Here is a 19,737-nt window from a genome sequence, read left to right as displayed (position 1 = left end):
GCTGCCTGCTGTGCTGTGATTCTTTTGTTTCTGATCCAGGAGTTTCATGTCTTCTGCCAGTATCCATTATACTGGAGCAGGTGAACTTGTTAGCTTGCAAGTAGGGTAAAATCTCAGATTCTTTTACAGTTCTTGACAACTCTAAGGTCATGTCTATGAATGCTTATTTCTTGAGGAAAGGCATGCCAAAGTTCACCCAGCTTTATCAAGGAAGAACAAATTATCTAAGAAAACGATTAGTACAACCAAGGTTATGAGACAGTTTGTACTATAGAAGGAAGAAAATTGAAATTTTCATCAATCATTTTTAAAATAAGCATTTCACCACTTATATTGCTGGTTCTTCTTATCTCCTGGCCCTGAACCATTGAGTACCACATGCTCAGACCTCTTCTCCCTGTCTACTTTCTAGTGACCTCATCCAGTCTCATGGTTTAAACACCATCTGTTCCCTGACAATTCCCAAGTCTGTACTTCTCCTCTGCATTCCAGACTAGTATCTTCAACAGCCTTCTCAGCATTTCCAGTAGACATCTCAAACCAAACTCTCCTGATTACTAGCCCCATACCCACCCCAACCTTCTTCTTCAGCCTTCTAATTTCAGCAGATATCAAGACTTTCCTTCCACTTGCTCAGGTTAAGAGCCTTGGAGTCATTCTTAACTTCTCTTTTTCTCTCATGTGCCACAAATAATCCATCAACAAATCCTGATGGCCCCATCTTCATAGTATGTACAAAATCTGACCATTTATCATTATCCCAAAGATAACCACCCTGGTCCAAGCCACCATTACCTCTTGCCTGGATTAAGAATTTTAGCGGGTCTCTCTGCATCTGCCTTTACCCGCAGTCCCACCCCACTTTTCCCTCAGTTTATTTTCAATGCAACAGCTAAGATGATCCTTAGAAAAAGGTCAGATCCTGTCACCTTTCCCAAGTAAACTTCTCATCTTTTGGAATGAAATCCACAGACCTCAATTTGACCTTCAAATCCCCTCCCCACTGTTACTCTCTGAGCTCATCTCCCACCATTTTCTTCCTGGTTCACTCTGCTGAATTCTGCTGTCCTTCCTGAACGTTCTTAAACAAACCAAGTACCAAATAGCCTCAGGACCTTTGCACTTACTATTTCTTTGCCTTGACAAGCTCTTCACTCAGATATGTGTGCTTGGTGCCCTCCCATACCTCCTTTGGGTTTCTTCTCAAATGTCACTTATCAATAAGGCCATCCTTGACACCATCTGATATGTGTATGTGTATATAACTGTGTATGTGTGTGCACATATATATGTATTTATATATTATATAAGTTATGTATGGTTTATTTGTGTATTGCCTGTGTCCCCTGACAAGAATATAGGCACCAGTGGGGCAGGGAGTTTGTATTAACAATTCTTAGGAAAAAGGCCAAACTTATAGGGGACACTCAATAATATTTATTGACTTGAATGATTGAAATGTTTATCATTGAGTGATATATGGGTTGAATATCCCCAATCCAAAAGTTTCAAATCTGAAATGCTCCAAAACTCTAAAACATTTTGAGGGCTAACAGGACACCCAAAGGAAGTGCTCATGGGAGTGTTTTGGATGTCGGATATTTGAATTAAGGATGTTCAACCAGGAAGTATATAATGCACATATTCCAAAATCTGAAAAAAAATCCAAAGTTTGAAATACTTCTGGTCTCAGGTGTTTCAGATAAGAGAGGATACCCTGTACTATTTATAGATAGTTATTTACAAATTATTAAATCCAGGTCGCTAAGACTTGGTTTCAGTTAATATTTTTGTTAAGTATGAGAAAGAAGAATTTTTTTTGTGGTTCCCAGACACAGCATTTTTTCACACAGTGAGAAAGTATTCTCTCTTTAATCCTTTTTTTATCCTTCTAATTTCATGAAGCAGAATATCTTTATAACAAAGATAGAACAGCTTTCAGGCCCAGGGATTTTATCAGACAATGGTATCAAAGCTCAAATTTAATTATACCATTTAATATTTGTTTCTACAGACTATATATAGAGGAAATGATAACTGGCTATTGACTTATGACAGTGGTATATATTTGCCTTTTTAAATAGTCATATTTAATAAACATAAACTGATTTTTTTAAATTAAGGAAATAGAATAGGTAGATAAAAACTATGGCAAATAACAGTGAAGGTAGTATCTGAGTGAAACTGGGAAATTCCAAGAAACACCCATCCTGATGGCATGCTTGAATTTGCATCTGAAGTGATGAGGTCATTTTCAATGTAGTCTTCAGAGTCAACTTTACCATATTATAGCCATGACATCTATTGAGAAGTAGAAAAACTGCACTTACATAAATATAGTGAGACAGTTGAACTATTATGGTGAGATTGGTCTCCCACTAATTAGATTGAATTAGTGAAATTTGTATTGTAGTTGAAAAGTGTGATGTAAGAGTTGACTCTATGTTGGCCATGATTTTCTTCCATTTAATCTGAGAAGGGATTTTGATGGTGTCTAGAGAGGTATTCTAGACCAAGTGGGAGGCAGAGGACAAAAGGAGGCTTCCTTGATAAGATCAACCAAGACCAAATGAAATAAGCACCTTAAAAATTTTTGTCCATATTAAACCCATGCAGAAGGGTTTGGAGTAGGCTTTCTCTGTGATGGAAGTGGCCTTTGGGGGTACCTTCAAATTGACTTCTTCATCCTTTCCCTGTAGGTCCCCAATGTCCCACTATCTGCCATGAAAAGCCTGGAAGCCTGGGCAAGGCAAAGGGTGGATCTCACTTTCCTTCCAGGAGAGAGTATTTACAATGTACCTCAGCATCAGTGACAGGCTTTCTGCTATGCCTGCAGAACTAAAACTAACTAAAACCCTGGGTTTCTCCTTATTCACATTACAAGTAGCAGAACCTTTAGTGAGAAGTACGGAGAACCTCAGTAGATATCATGTATCAGGAAATACTATGTATACAGTTTAAAAGCTAATTGGAGAGGGGTTAAACTTCTAAAACTCTTTAGTGCAGAGTTCATAAAGTGTGGACCAAGAAGAACCTAACCCAGAGTGACCCAGACGCTGATTAATGGTTCACATTCCTGACCTCTCACCTCCAGTCTCACGGTCAGCATCTCCGTGGTTGGGGTCTAGCATTTTCAACCAGCTTCTTAAGTAAGTACATCTTATGTCACTCAACAATGGGGGTATGTTCTAAGAGACACATCATTAGGTCATTCCATTGTGTGTGAACATCATAGAGTCTACCTCCACAAACCTAGCTGGTATAGCCTACTGTACAGCTAGGCCATATGGTATAGCCTATTACTCCTAGGCTATGAAGCTGTATAGCATGTTACTGGACAGAATTTTGTAGGCAATTGTAACCCAATGGTAAGTATTTGTGTATCTAAACATATCTAAATATAGATCAGGTATAGTAAAAATACGGTATAAAAACTAAAAATGGTACACCAGTATAGGTCACTTACCACGAATGGAGCTTACAGGGCTGAAGTTGCTCTATGTGAGTCAGTGAGTGAGTGGGGAGTGACTGTGAAGGCCTAGGACATTACTGTACACTACTGTAGACTTTATCTACACTGTACACATAGACTATGCTACATTTATAAATAATGTTTTTCTTTACTAATAAATTAACCTTAGCTCCCTGTAATTTTTACTTTATAAACTTTATTTTTAAAAACTTTTTGACTCTTTTGTAAAACATTTAGCTTAAAACAAACTCTAAAAAAAGAAAAAAGAAAGAGCCAGGCATGGTGGCACACATTTGTTGTCCCAGCTACTCAGGAGGCTGAGGCAGGAGGATCAAGTGAGCCCAGTAGCTCAAGGCTGTAATGGACTATGATCGCACCTGTGATTAGCCACTGCACTCCAGCTTGGGCAACATACCAAGCCCCTCTCTCTCTCTCTCTTTTTTTTTTGAGACAGAGTCTCACTCTATTGCCCAGGCTGGAGTGCAGTGGTGTGATCTTGGCTCACTGCAATCTCTTCCTCCCAGGTTCAAGTAATTCTCATACCTCAGCCTCCCAAGTAGCTGGGATTACAGGTGTGCACCACCATACCTAGCTAATTTTTGTATTTTTAGGAGAGACGGGTTTCACCATGTTGGCCAGGCTGGTCTCAAACTTCTGACCTCAGGTGATCTACCTGCCTCAGCCTCCCACAGTTCTGGGATTATAGGCATAAGCCACTGTGCCCAGCAAAGACCCTGTCTCTTAAAAAAAAAAACACACACACACAGACACACACACGCATTGTACAGCTATACAAAAAATTTTCTTTTTTAATATCCTTGTTCTATAAGCTTTTCTCTATCTTTAAAATTTGTGTTTTTAAAACTTTTAGAACTTTTTTGTTAAACTAAAACATAAATGTACACATTATCCTAGGCCAAGTCGTCACTAGGTGATAGGAATTTTTCAGCTCCATTATGATCTTATGAGACCATCATTGTACAGGCAATCTGTTGTTGACTGAAATATCATTATGCGGTACATAAATTAAATATTCCAAGGTTGAGAACCACTGCTTTGTTGGACATAGGGCAGGAAGTTTCTAGCTTGAATTGGTAGTGGGGTGATGGAGGGGGGAAAAAATATAGGTCCATGAAAAGGACAAAAGAAAGAGTATTTCAGGCCAGACACGGTGACTCATGCCTGTAATCCCGATACTTTGGAAGGCCGAGGCTGGTGGATCACTTGAGTTCAGGAGTTTGAGACCAGCCTGGCCAACATGATGAAACCCCATCTCTACATCTCTACTAAAAATACAAAAAAATTAGCCAGGCATGGTGGTTACTGCCTGTAGTCCCAGCTACTCAGGAGGCTGAGGAAGGAGAATTGCTTGAACTGTGGAGGTAGAGGTTGCAGTGAGCTGAGATGGCACCATTGCACTCCAGCCTGGGAGACAGAGCAAGACTCTGTCTCAAAAAAAAAAAAAAAGAAAAAAGAAAGAAAGAAAGAAAAAGAAAAAAAGGAGAGTATTTCAGCTACCTGTTCCGTTCCATCTAGATAAAAGTTCTCTGATCATGGCCTTTGTGGCCTAGGAAATTCCCTGGAATTGGGCTTTTTTTTTTCAAAACAGCCTCATTAAATGTAGAATGTAGGTAAGAAACACTCAACTAAAGAATAGACAGAACTCATGCTCTACCCTTACCTGACTGGCTATGGGGAGATGGGAAACGTCCTGGTACCCAGATGTGCCCTGTGGTTCTGAGGAGGAGCAAAGGAGCAAGAGTGAGAAACTCCCTATCGTACAATTTTTCTGCACCCAGAAGTTCAAAGTTGAAAATTGAAATCAAATGATCATCAATGATGAAAACCCTGGTTAAGCTAGGGCATAGCATAAATTCTGAGTGCTCAGGCACTCAAAAATAAGTTATACATAATCAAGTTATATACAGACGTGATCTCTGCCTTCATAGGGATATTAATCAGACATTCAAATGGTCATATAAATATGATGGGTTGAAAGGTATACATAACATGGTACCTACCCCTAAAGAACCTGTGAGCTGGAGAGCAAGGTGCTTACTAGTGGAAGCATAGCTGGTAGCAGGACAGGTGCAGGTGAGCGGTTCAGATGCCAGGTGCCAGTGAATCAGAGACCACTTAGAGCTCAGTCTCATTGGTCTGGGGATGTTGCCAAGCAGGAAACAAGATTTGAACATAAACCTCCAGAAAACTGAATAGCCTTCCCAGGACTAAAGAGGGGAGCATGGTAGGCATAGTCAGGTGTGGGGGCTGCCTTGTTCAGGGCAGTGGGTGGTGAGGACACAGGTGTGGCTAGAGTTGACAGTTACCTTAATTTGAACAAGCAAACTTTCTACTAGAAATAAATGGAACCGTGATGCTCCTATTGTCATTGAAAAGATGGCACTTTAAACATTAATTAGAATAACATTATTCCCTTTCAAAAATGGAAGTAGTTTTGTATGTTATTTATAGCCATATTATTTTAAAGAGAATTCTGAACACTGGGCATCTGTGGAAAATTAAAAAAAAATCAGATCATGTAAGCTCTTCTTTCAGGGTAGCATCAGCAGAAATCCTTATATAGAATAGAATGATATTTTGATAGAGTCTGTTACCACTTAGCAGTGTGAGTCTTAACTATGTGTAGAGGGTGTGGGAAATGATATCTTTTGATAGCTTCTTTAATCTCTTGCTTCTCTATCTGTAATTTTCAATCCATCAAGACAGCCCATGAATATCAAAAGTGTTAATCTAAAGCTATTAGAAAATTCAGATTACAACAATGAGTTGGAATACATTTTTCAAGAATTAGCCTTTTTAAAAGATTGTGTTCTATGAAAGGCTTGGGAAAAGTATCCCATCTCCAATCGTACTTTCCATTTTTGCCATTTTAGGCTAAGATGTTTACCAGGTCAGGATCATTCTATGTAGGACATGTGAACTTATAAAGTGCATGGATATTTGTAGAGTAAAGTGGATGAAGATGGGGGTAGGCAGTTGAAGATACAGATTAAGGGTTTTCTGTGTTTCATTTTTTTTAGGTAAAATTGTGTTATCTAATTCCTAACGTATAAGAACTAACTATATATCATTTCTGAAATGGAGTTTTGGAAAGTAGTTAAAATGATGAGTTTGGACTTCCTTTCATTGCTTGTAATCCCTGGGATTTCACCTAGATATTTAGGTCAGGAAAATAGCATGATCATCTTGTCCATATCTGCAAGGATGAGTGTACTGGCTGTCCTGGATAGATGTGCCATTTATTCTATCATAAATATTTCTGAACCAAATAGATAGAATAGCTCTCTTCCGGAGCCTGCTCTCATTTGCAATTGCCTTCAAGTTTAGAGTTTATGTAACCCACATCTCTTAGTACATGTAAAACAAATGCTTTCCCATTTTGTCCTCAGATGGAAAAGAGTTGATCATTGATTTCCTTAAAAGAACCCATGATACACTTAAAGACCATCATTACCCTGACTTCTTTTTCTTTGGTCTAATCCTATCTACTTTTTTAAAGTGCTCCTTCCCAACCCTTTAATTATTCCTGTTGTTACCCTGTGATCCCATTCTAGTTTCTTCTCATTCACCTTAAACCGTGGTGCACTTAACTAGCCACAGTCTTGTTCTCTGTAATCAGGGCCTTCTTAGTATAGCTAAACACAAAGTAGAGCATAGCCCAGCACCATACACAGCATATGTGAATGGAAATTGTCTGTTAGGTTATTGAGTTGTGGTCAATTTCAGTTGCTGAAAGAGTTGAGAAGAGCCTTAAGAGACTAGAGAAGTTGGAAGATGAGTGAAGTTTCTACCTTGGCACCACTATTTTGATGCCAATTAGGTAGTTTCAGGGGCAAAGATGGAATTACTGGCTTAAAGTCATGCAGAAATGCCCTTTACCTGATGCTATGCCAGAGGAACTTGGCTCTGGACACAGGGTCCAGACACCAGCCTGATTTAAAGTAGTATGAAATAGGGGGTTAAGAAAAATAATTGTCCATCTCTGTAAGTATTGTGGAAGACATAAAGCATAAGAAGTGGTCTTTGCCTTCAGTAAGCTTGCAGTCAAGACGAGGAGACAATCATAGTGACAGTGGATGGAGTATCACAAGATATCATATTAAAGGCCAGATGTCAATCATTGTTTTGTGTCTCAAGGATGCAGAGGCCTGGGGGACTGGAGGAGGCTGTCAGCTTTGCCATGAGCGTGAACCTGAGAGGGGCTGGGAGCCTGGGTGAAGTTGGCATCACCAGAGTGGTGAAAAGAATGTCAGTGGGGTGCTGAGGAGATTGACTGGAGTAAAGTGCTGGTGTTTGGGAAGAGTCAGATGAATGTTTGGAAGATGTGGGGGGCTTACATGCAAGATCAAAGCATTTGGCAAAGTAGAGCAGGAAAACCTGTTGATGAAAGCATCGTCTTTACCATATTGATTTGGAAGAGGTAAGCAGGGGAGATCGGGCAGGGGAGCAACTAGAGAAAAAGAGCCCATTAGGAGGGATAATAGACCCCATGCTAATGATTTCCTGTAGTTGCTGACAAAAAATTGTGTTTGTGCCTTTGTTTTTTTATAAGGTCAGTTTATAGACACACATATAGCTATGGCTGGGGCTGTCTCTTGTGCCTGGAGTTTATAAAAGGCAAAGATACATGACCTTTTATGTATCTTGTCATCCATGTATGTATGGTCGTGTATCTGGAGACTAAAAAAGGGAAAGGAATAGTAGAGAATGTAGACCTTAATAAAACTTACCTTTGAGTCCAAAATTTAAATGTGTGGCCTAGTTTGGAATGTAATTCCCTGGGGTTAGCAAGGTCGTTCCTATTAAGCATAGCCAGCCATTCATTTCTTTCTTGTGCATATTTTCAGCCCTAATGCCTGATATTAAAGTAATCTGTGCCATGGTAGAAGACTTTAATACTTATTTTTCTGTTATGGGCCAAATCTTAGAAAGCAAAAAAACTGAGTGAGAATATTTATTTCTGGATGATATCATTGTTTCTTGAGCTGTTTATGATTAATATTGTTTGCACATGAAGTTCTACAGCAGGTTAAACAACAAGTTTACTGTGCAGTCAAAGATTTTATTAATAAATAGAGGTTTCAAAATGATTTCTTTCCAATCAGGGCTCTTTACTTAATATTGTAAATTCAAACTCTGAATTAAATACAAACTCTCAAATGCCTGGCTGTGGGGCCCGTTTTATCATCTGGTTGAGCTCGTAACTATCATCTTTCCCAGAAATGATAATTGATTTTGATGTGCATTTAGAAGTTAATGTAAAACACTCTTAAAATATGTTTTTTGAGGCTTAGTATTTGCTTTCAGAACAATGCATTAGCAAAAGATATTTCTGGTGGGAAGCTGCCCCCTCACATTATTGTTGATGAGTCTCTGCTCAGCTATTTTGAGCTCTGGGCTACAGTGGATGGTACTTTTGAGCTGCCGTGTATGGTACTTTCAGCTACACTGCTCTGGGTTTCAGAGCAAAAATGGATTAACTCAGATCCCATACTGTAATGGAATTTTTGGTGGTTTGAGAAGACATTGTGTCATAGTCTACTCTTGTATTCTCTAGGAAGATAGGGTTTGATGAATAGACTAACATCTTGGATGAAATAAAACTTTAAAAAAATTTAGTTGGAGGACAGAGGCAGAAGATGGGAAGCATTTGGTATTCGCAGTGCTAATTGGGGTGAAGTGTTTGAGAGTTCTGTACCCTGCGTTTGCTCCAGCCCAGCTCTGGCACATGACAGCCTAGGAAGGTGCAGGGATGGTGTAGTCAGGCAGAAAGGAACAGGACTTTCTTTTCTTTTCTTTTCTTTTTTCTTAATTTTGACTTTTACTTTAGATTCAGTGGGTACATGTGCAGGTTTGCTCATGGGTGTATTGTGTGGTGCTGAGGGTTAGGGTACGATTGAAACCATCACCCAGGTAATAAGCATAGTACCCAATAGGTAGCTTTTCTACCTTTCCCTGCCTACTTCCCCACCCTTGCATTCCCCAGTGTCCATTGTTCCCATCTTTATGTCCATGTGTACCCACAGTTTAGCTCCCAATTATAAGTGAGAACATGCAGTATTTGGTTTTCTGTTTCTGCATTAGTTCGCTTAGGATAATGGACTCCAGCTACATCCATGTTGCTATGGAGGACATGATTTCATTCTCTTTTATGGCTGCATAGTATTCACCGTGCATATGTACCACATTTTCCTTATTCAATCTGCCATTGACAGGCACTTAGATGGATTCCGTGTCTTTACTGTTGTAAACAGGGCTGTGATGAACAGACGAGTACACGTGTCTTTTGGTGGAACAATTTATTTTTCTTAGGCTATATCCCCAGTGATGGTATTGCTGGGTTGAATGGCAGTTCCATTTTTAGTTCTTTGAAAAGTCTCCAAACTGCTTTCCACAGTGACTTAACAAATTTACATTCCCACCAACATATATATATATATATATGTGTGTGAGTGTGTGTGTGTGTGTGTATGTGTATGTGTGTGTGTGTGTGCGTGTGCGTGTGTGTGTGTTCCCTTTTCTCCACAGCCTTGGAGCATCTGTTTTTTTGTTTGTTTGTTGTTGTCTCTTTTTGACTTCTTAGTAATAGCCATTTGGACTGATGTGATATGGTATCTTGTTGTGGTTTTGATTTGCATTTCTCTGACGATTAGTGATGTTGAGCATTTTTTCATATGTCTGTTGGCTTCTTGCATATCTTCTTTTAAGAAGACATGTTTTTTGGCCACTTTTTAATGGAGTTATTTGTTTTTTGCTTGTAGAATTAAATTCCTTATAGATTCTGTATAATAGACTTTTGTTGGATGCACAGTTTGCAAATATTTTCTCCCATTCTGTAGGTTGTCTGTTTACTCTGTTGATAGTTTGTTTTGCTGTGCAGAAGCTCTTTAGTTTAATTAGATCCCACTTGTCAATTTTTGTTTTTGTTGTAATTGCTTTTAAGGAGTTAGTCATAAATTCTTTGCCAAGGCCGATGTCCAGAAGGGTATTTCTTAGGTTTTCTTCCAGAATTTTTGTAGTTTTAGGTCTTACCCTTAAGCCTTTAATCTATCTTGAGTTAATTTTTGTATATGGTGATAGGTAGGGGCCTAGTTTCATTCTTCTGCATATGGATAGCCGGTTATCCCAGCACCGTTTATTGAATAGAGAGTCCTTTCCTCCATTGCTTATTTTTGTCTACTTTGTTGAAGATTAGCTGATAGTAGGTATGTAACTTTATTTCTGGGTTCTCTATTTGTACCAGTACCATGCTCTTTTGGTTACTGTAGCCTTGTAGTATAGTTTGAAGTCAGATAATGTGATGCCTCTAGCTTTGTTCCTTTTGCTTAGGATTGCTTTGGTTATTCAGGCTCTTTTTTGGTTCCATATGAATTTTAGAATAGATTTTTATAATTCTATGAAAAATGATGTTGGTAGTTTCATAAGAATAGCATTGAATCTGTAGATTGCTTTGGGCAGTATAGCCATTTTAACAAGTTTGGTTCTTCCAATCCATGAGCATGGAATGTGTTTTTTGTTTGTTGCATCATCTATGATTTCTTTCAGCAGTGTTTCATTCTCCTTGTAGACATCTTGCACCTCTTTGGTTAGATGGATTCCTCGGTGTTTTTGTGTGTGTGGCTATTGTAAATGGGATTGAATTCTTGGCTCTCGGCTTGAACTTTCCTGGTGTGTAGAAATTATACTGGTTTTTGTATATTTATTTTGTACCTGAAACTTTATTGAAATCATGTGTCAGTTCTAGGAGCCTTTTGGTGGAGTCTTTAGGGTTTTCCAGGTATAGAATCATATCATCAGCAAAGAGAGACCGTTTGACGACTTTTTTTCCTATTTGGATGCCTTTTCTTTCTTTCTCTTGCCTAATTGCTCTGGCTAGGACTTCCAGTTCTATGGAGTGGTGAGAGTTGGCATCCTTGTTTTGTTCCAGTTCTTAATGGAAATGCTTCCAGCTTTTGCCTGTTCAGTGTGATATTGGCTGTGAGTTTGTCTTAGACAACTCTTATTATTTTGAAGTATGTGGAACAGGATTTTGGCCTAAGGGTAAATTAGTACATCTAGAGCACATGGCCCTCATCACTGGAAATGAGGAGGGTGTAAGACAGGTCCCAGAACTTTCATGGGGCAAATTCAGAAGGGCTCTTTCTTCCCTGAGAAGAGCTGACCACCTGGCAGCATGCTAGATGGGTTTTCCTAGAAAAGAGAAGAAAGGACCCACCCAAGGCTACTGGCACCCCAATTAAAATGCTCATGTTGCTCAAAACTGAATTGAAAACATTGATCATGTTTGCTTAGCATCCCCCTCTCTCTTACTGGTACAAATTGATTAAAACCTGTATGAGAGCAGTAGCACAAGAAAGAGATGTTCAGTCTACTGATATGGATGAAGAAAATGTCTTTGACATTTTGCCCCCAAAACCCACCATTGGGTAGAGTTTTAGGTATGACCCATTCTCTTAAATGTTTGGCAGTATGAACTAGTGAACAGGCAGATGGAGTGTTGCTGCAGTGAATTTGTTGGAACATAAAATGTTACTACTGTTTTTAGAAGGTTGAAGAAATAGTTGCTACTGCAGCCCTGTTCATGCCATTAAAATACTGTTCTGTTTTCACCCTTATTGGACACCCCCATACTTTGTTCCCCTCCTGTTCCATGGTATTTTTACTACATGGGCAGCTCCTGTTACTTTTTTAAAAAGATTTCAGCTTTTAAAATATGCCTGTTACTAATTTTGCAACTTTTATATAAAATTTCTTGGATGTACATGTTCTTCTTTAGTAGTTGATTGTATTCAGTGGTTTCTAGAGAATGAATTCCAGAGCATAGCATCCACAAGGCACAGGACTTTTTATAGCCAGGCTTTGGTGGTGGCAAAAAAGGGCAGGATTGAGTTGGCACCTTGAGTGGGGAATGTTTTAAATAATTGATCAGAAGAAAGCAATTAATCTCTTTCACTAGAAGCCCTATTTTTTAATGAAAGGAATCTATGCTTTTCCCTGGGCGTATGTTAACTGTCAGCTAACGACTAATGGAGCACCCAAAGTAAAAATCTAAATATACCCTACTGAAGTTTGACTTTACTAATTGAGATGTTTGTGATCATTTAGATGTGAAAGTTTTGCTTTGTACCACCAGTGAAGAGTATTTGCTAAGTTGTTAATATCAAACAGACCAAAATTTTGTTAAAAAAAAATAATGTTCACCTTTAGATATTTTTGGTTAAAAAGAGTAATGCCTTTGTCAGAGTATAATTTTCAAAAAGTATAGGACTCTTATACAAATCTGGAATGAGCATGTATCAAAGATTTATTCAACTTATTAATGACAGAACCAGCAGGATGTTAAAGTTGGTTCCAAGGAGAAATAAAGTTGGGTTGGCTGGGTGCCGTGGTTCATGCCTATATTCCCAACACTTTGGGAGGCCAAGGCAGGAAGATCACTTGAGGCTGAGAGTTCAAGACCAGCCTGTGTAACATAGCAAGAAACCAGCCTGTGTATACAAAAAAATTAAAAGTTAGCTGGGCCTGGTGGCACATGCCTATAGTCCTAAGCTACTTGGGAGGCTAGGGAAGGAGGTTTTCTTGCACCCAGGAGTTGAAGGCTGCAGTGACTTATGATCATGCCACTGTACTCCACGCTGGGCAACAGAGCAAGACCTTGTCTAAAATATATATATATATAATATTATATATATTTTAATATTATTTTATTATATTATATAATATAATAAATTATATAATATATAATATATATAATATTATATATTATAATATTATTTTAATATTATATATTATATATAATATATATATATAATATTATATGTAATATATAATATTAAAATAAAGGAGTGGGTTATAAAGGCATTCAAAAAGGAATGTCAGAATGAGATGGCTGGGCTAGATGTAAAACTGATTCATGGTTCAACACGATGATAAAACCAGACAGAAGTCATCTGCATCTCTACTGGACAAGAATAAAAAAGTTAACATTAACTTCTAAAGTCTGGGCCTTTCGTCAATAGGAAAGGGCTTGTCCAACACCGATCTAGTCCCCCCGGATAATGAAATAATCCTTGTATGAGCTGTGAAACAATGCCCCAGTATGACATTTAAAGAACATGCCTTCTTCCCTTTACCTTGTTTACAAGTTTTGGATAATTTTTCTTAACATTACTGTGATTAAAGGTGAACTTCTATTTATATGAGGAACCTAGAGGAGTTAAATTCATAGACATAGAAAGTAGAATGGGGTTGCCCAGGGCTGGAGGAAGAGGGAAAAGGGATTTTAACGGGTGCAGAGTTTCAGTTTTGCAAGATGAAAAGAGTTCTGTGGATGGATAGCAGTGATGGTTGCACAACAATGTGACTGTATCTAATGCCACTGACCTGTACACTTAAAAATGATTAAGATGGTAAATTTTTTGTTATATGCATTTTGTCACAATTAAAAATAAAATTACAAAATGGACTGACACGTGGGTATATGAAGAAAAAATTAATAATTCTTTACCCTCCTGAGAGAACCAATTTAATGGTTCTGTTTATGTTAACTCACTTTACCTAGTTCATAAAAACATAACTAGACTTATCTAAAAATGGAATTTTTAAAATCGTTTACTCTGTGACATTTGTTCTTTTCACTGAACAATATATCACAGACAGATCAATGTCTGCAACATAGAGGGCTGTCAATATCCACAATCCAGAGGGCTAAATTCATTCTTTTTAATACCAGCTCCATAGACTGGACATAGCATAATTTATTCAACTATTTTTCTACTAATGAAAGTTTAGATTGTTTCCTGTTGTTTTTCTTTTCCTGCCAATACAAATGTTGTTAAAAAAAATTGTTTTACTACAGCAGAGCCATGCTGAAGGCCAGGTTTTGAGTAGTGATAGCAAGAAGGCAGAGGAGGGAATGGATCAAAGAAACACCTCATTGGGCCAGGAGCAGTGTCTCACGTCTGTAATAACAGTACTTTGGGAGGCTGAGGTGGGCGGATCACCTGTGGTCAGGAGTTTAAGACCAGCCTGGCCAATGTGGTGAAACCCCATCTCTACTAAAAATACAAAAATTAGCCAGGCATGGTGGCAGGGACCTGTAATCCCAGCTACTCGGGAGGCTGAGACAGGAGAATCGCTTGAACCCAGGAGGCAGAGGTTGCAGTGAGCTGAGATCATGCCACTGCACTCCAGCCTGGGCAACAAAGAGTGAAACTCCATCTCAAAAAAAAAAAAAAAAGAAAGAAAGAAAAAGAAACACCTCATTGCGGAAATGGGTTGGATTTGGGTCCAGTTGAAGATGTTGATGTTGGCTGGGCGTGGTGGCTGATACCTGTAATCCCAGCATTTTGTGAGGCCGAGTTGGGCAGATCACCTGAGGTTACAAGTTCAACACCAGCCTCACCAACATAGTGAAACCCCATCTCTACTAAAAATACAAAATTAGCCGGGTGTGGTGGCACATGCCTGTAATCCCAGCTACTTGGGAGGCTGAGGCAGGAGAATCGCTTGAACTGGGGAGGTGGAGGTTGTAGTGAGCCGAGATCGTGCCATTGCACTCCAGCCTGGACAGCAAGAGCGAAAATCCATCTCAAAAAAAAAAAAAAAAAAAAAACAGAAAATGTTGATGTTGATGTAAGAGTTGGAGAATGGATACAGCTACCATTTTGATGAGAAAGGGAATAGAAAAAGAACAGCAGAAGGTTTTATGGGGGATGGCAGAGAAACTGCGAGGAAAGGGTGTGTTTGGAAAATGCTGGGTGTGAGAGAGCCATGGGGCTCTGCCTGTGCCCAGCACACAGCTACAAATCAGGGTCTAAAACTTGGGGAAGACATCACAGAGAGAGATCATTAATTTGAGCATCCCTCGCATAAAGTTATAGTTGAGGTTGTGAGAGTGAATGAGATCTGTTCCCAGGGAGGCCTTACATCATAGAGGGAGGAAATGGCACCCATAGGAGTGACCTGCATTTAGGGGCCTGGCCGCTGAGACTGAGAAGGAGTAGACAGAGGAGGAGAAACAGGAAAGTAAAGCCTGGGGAGGCAAGAGAGGGAAGAGTCTGAAATGATGTGACAGCTGGTCCATTCTCAGGAAATGTAATAATGTTAAGTATCTTTTAGGTACTGGCATCATAGGCCCCCCTTCTTACTGCTTGTTGCATATGCCTTTAGGAACACCTGCCTCTGGGAGTCACATCAAACACTGGTTTCCTTGTATAAACCACCAGAAATAATGGTATGGTTTGTAAGCCACCTTGAGCACTACTTTAAGGAAAAAGCCAAATCAAATCATAATAAGGCACAGTTTGAATGTAGCTTGGCATCTCTCAGTAGTGTTAAGAATTCATTTTTTAAGGCTATGTTATGTTCACAGAAATTAGGACTTTATTAATAAAGGATACTATATGTCAATTTCACAAAACCACGTGATCTGGAAAAGGCTGCAGACAGGTGCCCTAAGAAAACAGGAAATACAAATAATTTCTAAAACATTTAGAATTAGCTTTGAAACTATCTCAATCTATTTTTTGTGTATTGCCACCAGATTACCCTTTTGACACCACATCTTTGTATAATGACTCTGCATTTTTAAGCCATAGCTGACTGGAGGAGAGAATTTAGGGAATTACCAGTAGTCTGGATGCATTGTTTTGTCACTTCTCAGGGCTTTGAGAAACCCTAAGTTTGGAAAAATAACTGAGTCATCAGAACTTGATGTCACTGAGGAGTGAAATCAGTGGGAACCTGCCAAGTTTCAGGCAGGATTCAGTTTATTTCAAACATTGTGTTTCTTGTTTTATATTAGATACAATTAGGTTCCTGAAGAAGAATCAAAAGAAGACTCTCACCCCTCAAATACCTTGCCATCTTGTAGAAAAATAAGATCTGCACATAGACAGATATTGAAGAAAACACTCTAAGGTTCTGTGACCCGCTACCCCCAGACTGCCTATTGTTGCTGAAGGAATTTGCAATCAGAATGAGGCCAGTCCACACGTGGGTTCCCCTGACCCACAGGACTCATCTGGGGAAGAAGAAGCAGGTGGGAGAACAGTGGGGGCAGAGGAGAGGTTGGCAGGTGAGAGGAGGCAGCAGGTGGTGAATGAGCTGTTTTCCAGATAATATGATCACAGGAGTATTTATAGGGTGGTCAGTTTCAGGCATGATGGACTCAGGCCATAATCTTGGGTTACTTAATTGTAAATTGCAAAGAAGAAGGTCATGGCTGTGGAGTGTTGATCTAAACAAAGACTGATGAATCCACAACGGAAAGTTTGTTTGTGGGTTTCGGATCACCTTGAACGTCTTCCGTAGCTTGTAGTTAGTGAAGAGTCCTGACTGAAGGTGGGGGAGTCGTGACTTTCATCAGAACCTTACTGAAGCCCTAGTTCATCTAGATGAATTAAGGAGTCATGGGAACTCAGCAGATGAACCCTGGGAGCATTCGAGCAGGTCCTTAGGAAAGCAATTTACTGATTGAACTCACCTTGTCCCCACCCCAACTGAATACCAAATAATCAAGAAGAATCCTGGATTCTTTGCCTAAGGAATTATAAATTGGAATCAGTTGACCTTGGGGATAGCAAGGTTAAGGTCAGAGATTTCCAGCTTTGGCTGTTGCTTCTCAGCCATTTGGCAGAGAGAGATCTTTACTGTCAGGGACTGCTTTAGGCTTTATTTGCAGACAAATTGTTGTGACCTACTCTGGTCTTGTCTGAACACGTTGACCAGGCCCAAGCTCCCACTGCCTGTTTGCACCATCTCCCTAATCCACAGCTGCACAGTCGGAAGGAGATGCCAAAATCCAGACACAATAAAGCATCCAAATAACAGGTCTTTCCTCTTTTGCCTGTTTGTTTTTTATCTCCCTATAATATATAAATAATTGGCTTATTTTATTTACTGCACAAAGAAAAAATGAAACATCTGAATTTTTCATAGCAGTGGAAAGTAGTTCCAGAGTGTGATAAAATATAGCTATCGGAAATTTCAGCTACTGCCTTTGGTATAATGGAAATTTATTACTCAACTCCTAACAATCTTGGCCCAAACCATGCGGTTGTGTGGGCAGGCAGTGGGCACCTTTCCTAAATAGCACACTGCCAGGGACACCTTTGCTCATATTTGAGACAGCCTGAACGAAGGGTATCTTTCTATCAAAGACTGTTTGATTATCTCAGAATTTTAGACATATCACAAAAGCTGTTGAGACCTAGCCAGTGGATTTTACTTGTATGAGATATTGCATAGCTCCCAAAGGGAGGGTCAGAGCCCAATAATAAATAGCTCTTTGTACCCATCCCCTCCCTAGCCCCAAACCATTGAGATCACAGGGTAAGCAACCAGTCAGTATTCAGTCAAAGGCAGTGCTGCCCGGCAGTGTGGCAGATAATGACTAGATGTGAACTTGTCTCTCTACAGTGTGTGGCTGTGACCTGGCACAAGGGGGCTTCTTCATAAAGAACGGAGAGTATCTCTGCACCCTGGACTACCAGCGAATGTACGGGACACGCTGCCATGGCTGTGGGGAGTTCGTGGAGGGTGAAGTGGTGACCGCTCTGGGCAAGACCTACCATCCCAATTGCTTTGCTTGTACTATCTGCAAGTAAGTGAGCCTATCTTTCCAAAGCCTACACCTTCCTCCAACAGAGAAATGCTGGTTTGGGCTGTTAAAGGTTGGATTATACACCTTTTGTCTTGAGTAGCACATACTCTTATCCTTAGATTTCTTTCTTACTGTACTATCAGTCCTAGTAAAAAAGTAGATTAGTTGGAAACTGTATGCGTGATGTCCTCTACAAAGTAATATGACTGATTTTTAGTAGATTGAAACTAATTCTGAAAGCAGCTCTGGGTCTCAAAACATTTTGGAGCAATAAAAACATCAGGGGGAAATGGCATAAGTGCTTAGAAGGATAAAGCTTATTTGGAAGTATAAATTCCTAGGCATGTGTGTGTGTTTAAAATGGTCTCTTTCGTCTATAATAGGGGGTGGCAAACTGTGTCCCATGGGCTGAATTAGGCCTGATACCTGTTTTTGTGGATAAAGTTCTATTGGAACACAGCCACTCCCACTTGTGTGTGGCCTATAGCTGCTTCCACGCTGCAACAACAGAGTTGAGTCATTGCGACAGAGACCATATGGTCCGCAAAGTCTTAAAAAATTTACAGTCTCATCTTTGGGGGGAAATATTTGCCAACCCTGCTCTCTATGTATCTGTCATCTACCAAGGTTATATCTTAACTGTGCAAACCAGCTTGATTAAAATGATCAGTCAGGCTGGGTGTGGTGGCTCACCCTTATAATCCCAGCACTTTGGGAGGCCGAGGCAGGTACATCACCTGAGCTCAAGAGTTTGAGACCAGCCTGGCCAACATGGTGAAACCCTGTCTCTACTAAAAATACAAAAAAATTAGCCAGGCGAGGTGGCAGGTGCCTGTAATCTCAGCTGCTTGGGAGGCTGAGGCAGGAGAATAGCTTGAACCCGGGAGGCGGAGGTTGCAGTGAGCCGAGATCGTGCCACTGCACTCCAATCTGGGTGACACAGCAAGACTCCATCTCAAAAAAAATAAAATAAAATAAATAATAAAATAAAATGATCAGTCAGAGAACAAGAAAACTATGTGAAGTGTGAGTGGGAAAATGTGGGGCTTTTTGTGGTTTTTGTGTTTTGAGGTCTGCATGTTATAAAACTTAAGATAGGTTTGATTCCTATAACTAGGAGACTCACCACCAAGGGTCAGCTGCTTTATTGATCAATTCTAATTTGGCAATTTTGCAATCCAGTGCCTTTTCAAGTGGAGATCTATTTGCTATGCCTTTCTAAAAACCCCAATTCAGAGGAGTCGTGTTGTCTGTTTTTCAGCATTGTATGTTTCTAAGCCAGAGAGATGTAAGCTCTAGAAGGGAAGATTCAATATTGTGTGATTAATTAACAAGATAATACTGATAAATCATAATAAGACACAAAATATTCATAATAAAATTATTTAAATAACTTTATAGCTATGTATTAGCTCATTTCTCCATTTCATTTTTTTAAATCATAATTTAATAATTCTGGATGAATGAACTGAATATTTTTCTGTATTTAATCAAAAGCAAAGTTCTGCCCTGATTTTTCCCTTTCCAAGCTGTGGCACACAGCCTGGTTAAGAGTCCTGGGCTGGCATGGAGCCCCAAGTCCCAGTCTTACTTCCCAGGTTGAATTGAGACCTATGTGATCTAGCTTTTTCCAGACAAT

The 19,737-nt window shown here is 39.5% G+C and overlaps 1 protein-coding gene across 15 annotated transcripts in view; it reads left to right on the top strand.

Moving 5' to 3' along the window:
* The window catches only part of ABLIM1 (actin binding LIM protein 1), a 336,688-nt gene that overhangs the window by 174,706 nt on the left and 142,245 nt on the right, over positions 1-19,737 (top strand). For all 15 annotated transcript variants that reach the window (XM_016919407.4, XM_016919406.4, XM_016919409.4 and 12 more), the window contains exon 3: positions 17,915-18,098. In XM_016919407.4, coding sequence (XP_016774896.1) covers positions 17,915-18,098 — 184 coding nt within the window. The remainder of the gene's footprint in view (positions 1-17,914; positions 18,099-19,737) is intronic.

Source organism: Pan troglodytes, chromosome 8 (genome assembly GCF_028858775.2).
Source record: "Pan troglodytes isolate AG18354 chromosome 8, NHGRI_mPanTro3-v2.0_pri, whole genome shotgun sequence".
Lineage (NCBI taxonomy): Eukaryota > Metazoa > Chordata > Mammalia > Primates > Hominidae > Pan > Pan troglodytes.
This window is presented reverse-complemented; position numbering and strand designations above follow the sequence as displayed.